Raw genomic sequence first — 12,363 nt, 5'->3', positions numbered from 1 at the left:
GCGATTCGGGAGACGACGATGTAGGGAGAACGGTAGAGTAGAAAGAAAGGCGAGAGAACTAATGGAGGCGAAATCGGTCAACAAAGGACGAAAGATGTCATGGAGAGCGAAGGAGAGAAATAGGATGGGCCCGTCCAGCAAGACCCCCGAACGTCGAAAGAATGAAAGAACGATGGCAGAACTTCTTTGCTCCGTTTGAAGTTAGCTGGGCAAGTCTAGTGTGTTTTATTATAATAATAAAGAGAGGGGCTGAAGGAACAATGCAGTTTCTTTCTTGTTTCTTTTTCTGCCTGTTTCTTGGAGTCGCGGCGGGATGCAGATAATGAACTTACCACGCCAAGAAGGGCGAGAATTGAGAAGCGATTTAAATCGTTAGTTGAGAAATGAAACAAAAGAGACAGATGAAAGTGTAGAATAAGGATAGAGAAGAGAGTGAGAAGGACAGGATAGCCAAAGAGAAGAGAGAGAGAGAGAGAGTAGACAACCCCCTAAACCAGAACGGTTGGCGGACGGAGCAGCAACACGGGCCACGAGTTAAAGCAGCTTTTCCTCGGTGACAGAATATAGCCCAGCGGTGCTAAAAGCAACAAAAGTTATCCAGTTATCCAGTACTCCGTATTCAAAAGCAAGTAAAGTAAGTAAACCACGGTTAAGGAGACTAATGACGAGATCGGGGGATTTCCGCTGAGCCTGAAGAGCAGTTCAGTTAGTGGTGATACAATAATAATAGGGAGACAGCGGAGCCACGAAAAGGAGATGTGGAACTATCAATTCTCCAGTACTGCATAGGACCTCGTATAACTCCTCGGAGGTATTGGACGATATTCTGCTCTAAATTTTGACTGCACATAGTTAATAACGCCTTCTGTTATATGCAGGCATGTTTGCGTATCATTGTATCTGTCACTCTGATCCATCCTTCCTCATGGCCGCCATGTGCATCTTCCCCTACAACCATGTCCCCATACCATACAGAGTAGCCATTGAATACAACTGAATAAGTCCACTAAGCTTCCTCCAGATTAACTACCGGAGGACTCCATCCGCAGAGCCAATATCCCGGATCAGCTACCGAATTCAGCATCCCTTATCCACAAACCCCCCCCGACTCCTCTGCATACTCTACAAGTAGTGCTGCTCATACAAACGCATATTCCTTCTAGAACGTCTCCATGCATGCAACATGGCGCAAATATGATCTATATCCTCTCCTGCCTTCCACGCTGTCCTCCTACATAGCACTAGTCTGCATCTTCAGCCGATCTTAATCCTACTCTCTGATCCATCACTTGGCCGTTCCATCGCGAATCCGATCTTCGTCCATAGTGCAAACCCAATTGGCTTTCCCCCCGACTTACTTACTGGCTAGGGTGCTACGGAAATACACTGACTCAGTGCGCCAGATTCTTGGGTTGTCAAATTCGTAGTAGTTCAGATAATCGATTCGTTAAACTCGTCCTGAAAATAAACCCGACCAACCATATGTATATCCTTGATCACATTCCAAACGCCAGAGATTCATCAATACAGAGTACACAAAATCACCAATAACTACCACCGCCGTCCATACACCGAGTTTTCCTCACGAGCAGGCACCCGCTTCTTCTGCGGACGCTCACGGTCCCGCGTGCTACTCGACCGCATACCACCGGTCTCTTCCGTCGGCTGCATGAGCACCCCCGGCTGTTTCAGGTCCAGGTCCCCCTGTCTCCCTGCATACCGCGACTCTGCATCCCGACCAAACAGCGCCATCATATCCGTCATCGTCAGCTTGGCTGCTGCGGTCTTGCCTTCAATGGTGAGGTTGGCGAGCTCGCGTTTGCGGTCTTGCAGGTCTAGAATCCGTTCTTCGACCGTGTCTTTGATGATCATCTTGTAGATTTTCACGTCGAGCGTTTGGTTCAGGCGGTGCACTCGATCGATTGCTTGTTCTTCCACGAACTGGACAAATATTAGCATGATATACTTATGACAAACAAGTCGCTGTGACTTACCGGGTTCCAGAACGGCTCCAGAATCACAACCCGACTGGCCGCCGTCAGGTTCAATCCCAACGCACCAGCCCGCAAACTGCATAGCAAGACTCGCGTTCCACTGTTGTTGCGCAGCTTGTTCAGACTCGCCTCACGATGGTCGTTCCTCATGCTACCGTCATATCGTGCATATCCGATGCCCGCTCGGTTTAGGAATGGCTCAATCTTGTCCAGCATCGACGTGAAACACGAGAACACGATGAACTTGAAATCTGGCGCTTCGCGCGATAGAATCTTCATGAGATGCCGAATCTTAGTTGACGGGAGGATTCTCTTGTCGTCATCCTCATCATCGCCCGCGCTAAGATAAATATCATCCTCGGACTCTGACTCGGAACTCTGGACCTGGGGAGTGACAGATCTCATGCGATTCTTGGTAGGTGATTCCGGTCCTTCGTCATCGCTGTCAGAATCCTCTGAATCGAGCCATTCGCCGCCTCCCTCTGCATCTTCATCATCACTACCACCAGCCTTTCCGAAGTTCTTGACCCCGCGTTGGGCCTTAGGGACTACCCAATCGCCGTCTTCCTCGTCCTCATCATCGCTATCCACGACAATCTTTCTGTTCCGACGGGCACGAGCAGCTTGGCGACTGGTAGAAGGCGAGTCCGTAAAATCCCCCACGTCTACCTTCTTGGACCTTTTCTTCTTATGGCTCATCTCTTTATCACCAAGCGTAGCTTTCAAATCGTTCTCACACTCGCCGCACCGGCTGATGCCACTGCTGGCTTCTTCCTTGCTCAATTCCGTTTGGCAAACGTCGCACTTCTTCGTGACAACACTGAGCGCACCAAAGAGATCAGCCACACTGTCCAGATCGTCATTCTTCCCTTGCGACGATTTCTTCTCAGAAGGACCAGTCTGCAGCAAGATATCCTTGTCCTTGGCAAGATCGCTCTTGACCAAGTCAGGATGGTTGCACGACTGACGAAGACGCAGCAGCAAAACCAAGGCGCCAGCGTAGTCGAGCTTAGTGTCGCCCATCATTTTCTCAAGGCTGTTCTCGGTGCGTTGTTCGAGACGTTTGTAAAAGTTCATCTCGCCCGGCATAAACTCCGTCGCCACCTTGATGACTTCTCGCTTGGTGATCTGGAAGCCAGAGGGCTTTTGCTTCTTCTCACTGCCATCCTCGTCGGGCTTGAGGTTATCGTTGAGCTTGAGGACGTCCTTGGTACGTCGCTTCATGAACGCTTTCAGGAAGATCTGCAAGCGTTCGATCGCAAGCTGTCCGCGGCCGTTGGCAATTGGCTTTCCAATCTGCTCCTTCCAGGCTGCTAGGTCATTGTAAGGCTTGATGCGGAGGAACTTGATCAAACTCTGCAGTTCGTCGAGGTTGTTCTGCATCGGCGTTCCACTGAGACACCAGCGGTACTCTGCATCCAGCGCGCATGCGGCTTGGGTTGCCTTGGCGTTTCGGTTCTTGATGGTGTGGGCTTCGTCGAGGATGATACGATACCAGTAGACGGAGAAGATGCCCGATTTCCCGCCCTTGCCATGCTCGGAAGTCAGGGTGCCGTAGGTGGTGATGACCACGTCGTAGTCTTCCAAGTTATCGGTTGCCTTGGCTCGGGTATTGCCGTGGTAGACGCAAACGCGAAGCTTGTGAGTATTCTCGACCTTAGCTGCGATTTCGCCCTCCCATTGCTTGATGAGTGCCAACGGGGCGACAACAAGCGTCGACTTGCTCAGGCCAGGGGGCAGTTTTCTGGGCTTCTCTTCCTCGTCTGATTCTTCGTCGGAATCATGATTCTTTCGGACCTTTCCACTGTCAGGTTTGGTATTGGTGAGCAACAAGGCAATGGTTTGAACTGTCTTTCCGAGACCCATGTCATCTGCGAGGATGCCACCCTTGGGGGCCGTTCCTTTGCCTCTGCCGAGTTCTTTATCGCGCATCCAGCTCACACCCTCTCGCTGGTGAGGTAGAAGCTTGACGTTCAAGCCGTCGACAGTTCCATCATCCTCTTCTTCTTCTTCTTCTTCTTCTTCTTCTTCTTCTTCTTCTTCTTCCTCCTCTTCATCGGAGACTACCTCTTTGGCATCATCTTCCGTATCCGTAGCGCCTTTGTCGGCCTCCGGTTCAGATTCATTATCGCTTGCCTCCTGAGTGTCACTATTGATCGCTGGAGATTTGACGGCCTTGGCCTTTTTCTCGTCTTCGTCGTCATCTGTACACTTAGGCTCCTTGACAGTGATACCCTCCAGCTGAGCAGCCAAATCATCAAGCTCAGAAGCACCCTGAGAAGTATCCTGAGAAGCATCGTGAGAGTCTTCATGCTTCTTCTTATTCCCCTTCTGCTTCTGCTTCTGCTTCCTCTTCTTATTCTTATTCTTCTTCTTGTTCTTCTTGGCTTGTTGCTTTTCATCTTCGTCATCGAAAGCACCCTGTAACAGAGCCTGGATATTCTCGTTCGCTTTCGCCGTATCCACGTAGTCGTCTACTCCATACGAACCGAACCCAACGTTATTCCGCGACCCCGCGCTGGGCGTGAAACCACCCTCACCTGTCAAATCGACGAAGTTCTTAAGATTCTTCGACGCATTGTTCATTTTCACCGCCGACGGCTTCGACGTGAAAAACGTCTTCGGAGCCCGCGGGGTACCGAAGGTGACATTTTCGGGACGCTTTATTTCAAAAGCACCACTGTCAACGGGACGAGAGAACCGATTGTTATTATAAGCCGAAGGTCTAACAGGTTTGAACGGGTCGAAAGACTCGTTGCGCCTTGGAGTCGCAGCCACGCCAGCACCAGGCGTCATAGGCGGACGATACCCCTGACTCGATGCGGGGTATTGTGGTTGTGGCCGCGGTTGCGGTTGCGGGCCTCGATGATGTTCCGGTCTCGCCTGGTTTGGTTTCGGGATGTTGAAGGGGTTGCTGGGGTGGGCTGGGCGTTGGTGGTGAACAGGGCGGAGAGGCGAGGGTTTTCCGAATTCTGGGTGTTGCGATAGGCCCTGGGGCTGCTCGTTTGCCTTTCGAGGCGTCAGGGGCAACTGAGGTGCATCGCTTTCTTTCGCCATGGTGGCTGAAGGTGTGTTGTCGTGTAGATTTGGGTGATAGCTTGGGTTAAGGTACTTTGTATCGATCAAGGGAAAAGGTGCATGTGCGGGGTTTCAATCCCTTCAGAGATTCTGCAGGAACTCTGTAAATCGAAGAATGGGTTCGTAAATCGAGTTAGTCTCGTGTGTCTTTGCTGTTGTTGAATCTATCGTATCTTTATCGTCGAACTAGGAGGGGCAAATCATCAGCATGCCAAATCCGACTCTTCGTCTCCCATCAAGGGATAGTCATTTCAGGCCTGTACGTACCTCTGAATGTGAAATGAGAAAACCTACCTCTCAGCCATATTTAACTAAGCGATTATGGCAAAAGTGTCGAACTGTAGAATGTCGTGTCGTGTCGTGTCCGTCGTGTTGCTGGAAAAGTCCGGATCTGGTCGAGTCTTTCGCTTTGTTTGGGCGGGGGAGCTTTGCCCTGGCAACCGTGTCTGCCTGAGGCTGAAAGGTTGCATTGCCAGATTATTCTATACGAGTACTCTAGAGATACAAAGAACAAACCCAAAACCAATTCTTCTGTATAGTTCTGAAAGATCGTATCACAATCCCAATAGGCTATTACCCTAAATTACCCTAGATCCACTTTAATGCCCTGATCACTGCGCCAATTCAACGCTATCCTCAAACCCCAAAATCTCTGGAACAATAACGCCCGCATCGCCCTGAAAAAGCCAATCACCCTTCTTCAGCCCCGACCTCCCAACATCATTACTATCCATATTAACAACCGCAACCCGGGCGCCCTTCGCCCGAGCCTCATCTACATACCCCGCCGCCGGATAAACCTTCGAACTAGTCCCGATAACCAGAATAAGATCGACAGGCCCCGCCTTCAGAAATCTATCCACCTCAGCGAGAGTTTGCGTCGGCAAAGGTTCGCCGAACCATACCACACCGGGGCGGAGGAGGCCTTTTTTGCACCTCGGGCAGTGCGGGAGTACTTCGATTGGTAATGCGGGGAGTGGGACTTGTTCATCGGAGATGTCGAGCTCGCCGTCAGAGTCTTCGAGGCCTAGGGCGTTTTGTAATGCCTGGGCTGCTTGTACGCCGGTTTTGTCTTCTGTGGAGGGGATGGGTTCTTGTCTATCTTTGGGGATTGCGAGGGCAGGGACGATGGGGTCTGTGAAGTCGTCATCGGAGACGTAGTTGCAGTAGAAGGAGGTGCATTTTATCGTAAAGAGGGAGCCATGGAGGAGGTGTAGCTGTTCCGGTGGGTGGTTCGCTCGTTGCGACAATCCTGGTAAATCACCCATTAGCAATAGTTAATCGCCAGGAAATCTCTCCAAACACACCATCAACATTCTGCGACAAAGTAATGAAGTCCTTATTCTTCCTCGCCAGATCAGCCAGTGCGTAATGTGCGCGGTTCGGCTTCGCCTTGAGAGCCATATGCCTCCTAAACCCATAAAACTGCCACACCAAGTCGGGATTAGCTTCGAAAGCTTCCGGTGTCGCCAAATCCGTCGCATCATAGGATCGCCACAGTCCTCCTGCGCCTCGGAAGGTGGGAAGGCCAGACGAGGCTGAGATTCCTGCACCCAGGAGGGCCATGACTCGCTTGCATCCTTTCAGGTATGTTGTGAAGGACTGGATGTCGGCTGCTGGGATTGCTGAAGAAGCCATGGCGGGCAAACTTCTGTTCTATACCGTCAATGGCTGGGGATATGTGTAAAGATTGGAAGGTTTATGATTCCAATGAGTTGGAGAAGAGTCAGCGCGATGACTCCAACTCCGCTTTCGATATTTATCCGTCAATTGGTGACGTTATACCAAACAACACACTGCGAGTTCTTTGTTCTCACACGATTCCTTTCTAAGACGCATATCTCGTATTCAAACAATAAGCTGACCGTACTACCCCGCTCTTGGCCAATTGGGTTGTACCGCGTTGGCAGCCGAATGGTGAACGATCCGTATCAGTGTCTCCGGGAAGATGTACGGATTTCTAGAATTCATGATATGTCTTTATTTTGTACATTCATATACGTAGGGTATCTGCTAAGTATTCTACATGCGGTCTATACTCGCAGGGCTTCAATGTCATCGACCTAAATCACGTCAGTAAGTACAGCCTACGACCATGGACAAGCAAACATACCTCTTTAACTGCTTCTGGAGTCAAGACAATGGGATGGTCATCACCAACACACACGCTGTCTTCGATTCTGATGCCAATGCCTCGGAACTTTGCCGGCCATCTATCGCTATCCGGAACGTAGATACCGCTGTGGTAGACGTGAGTATAAGGCCTATGGCCGGGCGGGGAAGGGTAAGCTTACGGTTCAACAGTGATGCACTGGCCTGCTTTGAGGGCATAGCTCCTCGAATATCCAGGGCAGTCGTGGACATCCAATCCAATATAATGTCCAACGTGGTGTGGGAACAAAATGTTCATAGCCTGATGGATTTCAATGGTTAGTATTATCACGAAACGCCTAGGTAACAAGAGATCAAAACCTACGTTTCCAGACACATCAAATCCAAGCTGCTGAAGTTGGTCTTTCAGACCGTTTTCAGCGATAGTGTGCAGTCTATCCAGAGAGACCATTGCGCTCTCCCGGCAAAGAGCAAGACAGCTGCGGTGCACATTAAGCACCGCAGTATACAGATCACGCTGAGGCCCAGAGAATTTGCCATTGACTGGCCATGTCCTCGTAATGTCGCAGATATATGTCCCCCATTCCTATCTTTCGTTAGTACGATCAATTGTTTCTCTTTTTTCTCAATAAGGATTACGCACTCCGCCTCCGTCCGTGAGGACCAAATCTCCGTCGCTGGTAACAATGTCAGTTTGGATCATTTGCTGGTAGCCAAGGAGTCATACTTCAGGATATCATCATTTCTGGTATAATGGATGCTAAGTGCATTCTGCTACTGTTAGTATTCCATCCGCGCACGAACAAGAATGGACCGCTTACAGGTCCGCCAGCGACAACGGGAACAAATGCGCTAGTGTCGCAGCCATTGGCCTTGAGCTTGTATTCCAGGAAGGAAGCCAAATCTTTCTCCATATTGAATTCGTGGCTCATAGACTCCGTAAAGGCTCTTCCAGCGGCCTGACCAAGTCGACGCATATGGACAACCTCATCCTCGCTCTTGAAGACCTTCATGTCATTGAGAAGTGGCCGCAATGGTCTGACCTTGCTATAGTCGACGCATTTCTTGAGCTTCTCGGACGTCGTAGTGGGGCCATAAAGGTACTTGTGCAGACTGGACCTCCCGGGGTCAAAGGCGGGAATATCCGTGTAAATTGCAGAGGCTCCGGACACGATGTTTGGTAAAATGTCCCCAATGCGATCGATGTCACCCGACTGCGAAGCACCAGTCAGCTACAGTCGTTTTGGTCTTGGGGAACAGCCGTATCTCACTTCATCCGCGTTGAATACATCTATAGCAGCCCGCGTGCCGGACCGAGCTCCATCCCACAGTTCAGCTTTGGGATCCTTTTCCCGAACGTAGAGGTGGAAAATGTGATTGTCGCCAGACCCATCATTCGCTGCAACCGTATAAGTTCTCGTATTCAAACATTCGATTCGTTCTTCGCGAGTGCTTACCGATAATGGCCAAGGCGTTGGGTTCGTTAAAACCTATTCGGAGCAATGGATCAGTATGCTGTCTGCCCTGCTTCTCGATATCATTGACATACCCGTGAGATAGAAGAAATTGGAATCTTGACGGTACTCATTGAAAATACCCGCTGCGCGATATTTGACCTCCGAAGCCGCTAGCACAGCAATCGCATTCTGTGGGAGCTTGTTCGCGAGTTTGGAGCGACGTTGGGCGTACTCAAGTGCTGTGATTCCGGGAGTCACTGGCCCAATGTCAATAACCAAAGCATGTCCATTGCCAGATAGAAGCTATACACACATTCTCCCGGACTCAGTATATGGGGATGCGTCTCGTGCAATGGTTGTCCGAATTTAAGGTCTGCCGCGGAAATCGAGGAAGCGTATGTCCGCCGAGAGGCCAATCGACTGATTCCAGGGCGCTGCACCAGAGGACGACATGTTCTCAAGGTACTAATAAAAGGATGAGGGGAGTAGCGGAGCCATTGGCGAAGCAAATATTTGCATGGCGACATGCTCGTGGGGGGTCGCACACTCGGTGATTTTGTCTTGGTCAATCCAGATGCGCTCCAACATTAACGCCGGACCCGAATCGGCGGAAAGCTCCGGTGGGCCCCGCAGTCGACCAATCATGGTTGATCCAATAAGACTTCCTTTTTGGGCGACGGCATTGGAGGGCTATAATTTACATACAAGGCTACCTATATGTATCGACTAAGCATATTCATATATTGTTGCAGCTAAATTGCATTCTCTCAATATGGAATATCAATAAATAGAAATCTCCAATAAGGCCAGAGTCAAGTTCTGCGCCACTCCACGTATCTCTCTGATCCTTGATGTCCGGATTGATTAGCCAAATCAAATTCTCGCTGTGTTGGACTACTTCCCAAACACAATGGCCATTTCGCTACGACTGTATGCTTTTCCTTGATTGCCAAGTGTAAGCCATACGCAAACTCTTCCAACTTAGCATTCGCCAGAAACCTGTCAAATAGGGTATCGTTGTCTGTGAACAAAAGTGCTCGCATCAACATCACAAAGTCTGCATCCGCTTGTTTCATACTTCCCGGACTGGCTGGCATGAACTACTTTGCCGCCCTCATGGTGTCTGCATAGCAGGCCATCGCATCAAAAATGGTCGTCATCTCAACTGTAGCATTCAGAAAGAGAGTCAATAATGTGGCATGAGAGTTTTGGTCATGGTCCTTTATAATAAAGGAAAATTGTGCAAACATTTTCTTAGGACCCGGATATGTTCAATCGGCGATGTTAGAAACCGATTGATTTCTCAGATAACAGCGGCATTTGAAATCGGGAAATCTCACCTCAATCCGGTCACGATCATAAACTTCGTTCCTATATGGACGAAAGTTTCCGCCAGCTAAGTCTTCGATGTCCATCTGGAACAGATGAATACTCAAATTGAGCATTGCTATCTTCTGACAGAACTTGAAGAGTGTGCTTTTGAAATGAAAATGCAGTTGACCGTAGATGTCATGCTTTGCACTATAGGTCCCCATCATAAACTCGGTCGAGCTCTATCTGTCAAGAGGATCAGAGGATCCTGGCATGGCCATGCATAATCATCAAACAGAGTCCTTGGCCACGTTAGAGATCATCAACAAAGGGAAGCGATACTGTCCTAACACTTACAAATGTCGAACAGCCTATTGTCGATCTACCGCTAACCTTTATTCAACACCATCATCTCTATTTGACGGTCTTCTGTCGTAAAGAAATCCTATATAACACCACCATAGCATATGACAGCCAGAAAAAACCAAACTACGCGCAAATTCCATTGTGATGATATACTATTGTTGGATGAATTTTGGTAAGAGACTATCCAACTCCAATTTAGCTACTTCTAGTCTATCCTATAGTCAACCATCTCTTGTCAAACTATCTGGTCCATCAAGGCGTTGCAACAGTACAGTAAGCTTGTAGTTCACATAATCAAGCAATTGGCATAGAAATGATTCTGAATTGCGTTGGACGGCAGCTCCTGGCCACAGAACTGCGTGTAGCCGCACAGCCGTACTGCCTGTGCCGCCGTCTTCGCTGAAGGTAATTTGGATGGAAAATTCCGAGTCATAGCTCCAGGTGTAGCTGGCCAGGATTGATAGCAGAGTCTCGTAGGTCACTGTGTTAGGATCACTCATGGCGCTAGAGAAGTGGCCAATATTTGCGGAGTTCTGGGTAAATGAGGTTGAGTAGATTATCAAGGCATCTGCGGACTTGCCCGATCCGGCTAGTGCGCAGCTCTCTTAGGGTACGAATATGTCATAACTAGTACTACATATTGCCTGCACCCTTGGATAGCTATTCTATCCATCTACATACGTATTGAACCGCCAGCTACTTCTGTTTGTTATCATGACAAAATATCGGGTGGCTGCAGCCGAAAGCAGGGATTTGGAACGATCGTCTACGTAGATCAGAAGACCAGAAAGCGATTGGAGATATATAAATCCCTAGCAAAACCTCCTCCGCCTCCTCTATTTCGGTTCTTCACCTCGAATGGAATAAAATCAGCAGCTGCAAATCCACTCAATATATTGGCCTTATAGAATGCACGAGCATGAATTTTGGTGTAGATAGGAAATTCATTGTATCAATGGCATGAATACCATTTTGTGCCAACTCCCTGATTTTCTGGCCAAAGTTATTATCTAACTATATACAGGAAGGATTCGATAGAGAAAGAAAGAAGAAGACCTGCCAATATAGGAAAGTAGCATATAAACGGCCCGCTCAAAAGTAGCTATTTTGAATCTTGGTGTGAGATCCTGCGGAATATACGACGGAGCTGCCTGGCCAGCACCTGAGGCTAATATAAATAAACGAAGCAAACATATGGAATTCCCTCTACCGTGAAGACTTTAATTCGGCGCGGTGGGTTGGCAGAATAGGCAACGAATAGTATCCTCTTTAATATGGTATCCTAGGGGAAACTGCCTTGGTCTACCCTTACAGCCTTGTAGCCTCTGTCGTCCACCTTTCAGGTTTGAGGTTATAGGCATTCTTGCCCACGTTCTTGGTTCCAACCAAAAAGACATGTGTGGTCCTGCTCTCCTTCCTCAGAGTTACACCCGAATTTTAATATGATACAGACTTGGTCACCTACTAACCATGCCTCACTAAATGTGACCCAATTCAAGTACAAGTATGGCAGGACAGAGTCTACAGGTGTACTAATGCAGCTATTAGATACAACTCCATAGTCTTCAATCTTTTTCTACGAACGAGTTCAGCAATGTTATTGGCCCTCATGATCTTGATTCTCGTACAGATTCGGAAAACCGCTGTTGAACGAATTCCCTCATAACACCATATTGAAAAAGGAAATCTCTCCTACAGTTTATACTGATCTATTGCGAAAGTATACATCTGTCGCCTTACATCCTACCCGAAAACCGTGGAAGTCCCCCGAGTAAGCCTACCATGCGCCATCCAGGTAAGCCATTGGCAACGCCTCCCTTGCGATGATGCAATACTGAGCAGGCACAGATCTTAGCTAGTTCAACATTTTCATAACGGAGGATTGTGAGATATCATGTATCATTGACTGGCAACATTCTTCCATCCTTCCGCTGCTGCTCACTGCTGGTAACCCACCTCTATTCGAAAATTCTGATTCCGAGCCACCAAAGGACCTTAATAAACCATCACTTCCAGAGGATTATGAGTCCTTAGGGCCGGAAGAG

The 12,363-nt window shown here is 48.8% G+C and overlaps 3 protein-coding genes across 3 annotated transcripts; all 3 read right to left on the bottom strand.

Annotated features, from left to right (window-relative positions):
• Nucleotides 1–1,551: 1,551 nt before the first annotated feature.
• On the bottom strand, nt 1,552–5,051 carry ACHE_80719S (putative SNF2 family helicase/ATPase; the record flags this gene model as incomplete). Its single annotated transcript, XM_043284121.1, has 2 exons — nt 1,552–1,941; nt 1,995–5,051. The coding sequence occupies 2 exons, from the start codon at nt 5,049–5,051 to the stop codon at nt 1,552–1,554; spliced, it is 3,447 nt and encodes a 1,148-aa protein (XP_043141332.1).
• A 632-nt stretch (nt 5,052–5,683) lies between these two features.
• On the bottom strand, nt 5,684–6,710 carry ACHE_80718S (SIR2 family NAD-dependent protein deacylase; the record flags this gene model as incomplete). The annotated part of the gene is made up of 2 exons (XM_043284120.1): nt 5,684–6,324; nt 6,380–6,710. 2 exons carry the CDS (start codon nt 6,708–6,710, stop codon nt 5,684–5,686), a joined length of 972 nt encoding a protein of 323 aa, XP_043141331.1.
• A 395-nt stretch (nt 6,711–7,105) lies between these two features.
• ACHE_80717S (aminopeptidase P family protein) lies at nt 7,106–9,168 on the bottom strand (the record flags this gene model as incomplete). Its single annotated transcript, XM_043284118.1, has 11 exons — nt 7,106–7,135; nt 7,186–7,312; nt 7,367–7,485; nt 7,549–7,770; nt 7,828–7,861; nt 7,912–7,955; nt 8,006–8,398; nt 8,456–8,583; nt 8,642–8,674; nt 8,734–8,898; nt 8,955–9,168. The coding sequence occupies 11 exons, from the start codon at nt 9,166–9,168 to the stop codon at nt 7,106–7,108; spliced, it is 1,509 nt and encodes a 502-aa protein (XP_043141330.1).
• Between the last annotated feature and the right edge of the window lie 3,195 nt (nt 9,169–12,363).

Source organism: Aspergillus chevalieri, chromosome 8 (genome assembly GCF_016861735.1).
Source record: "Aspergillus chevalieri M1 DNA, chromosome 8, nearly complete sequence".
Lineage (NCBI taxonomy): Eukaryota > Fungi > Ascomycota > Eurotiomycetes > Eurotiales > Aspergillaceae > Aspergillus > Aspergillus chevalieri.
This window is presented reverse-complemented; position numbering and strand designations above follow the sequence as displayed.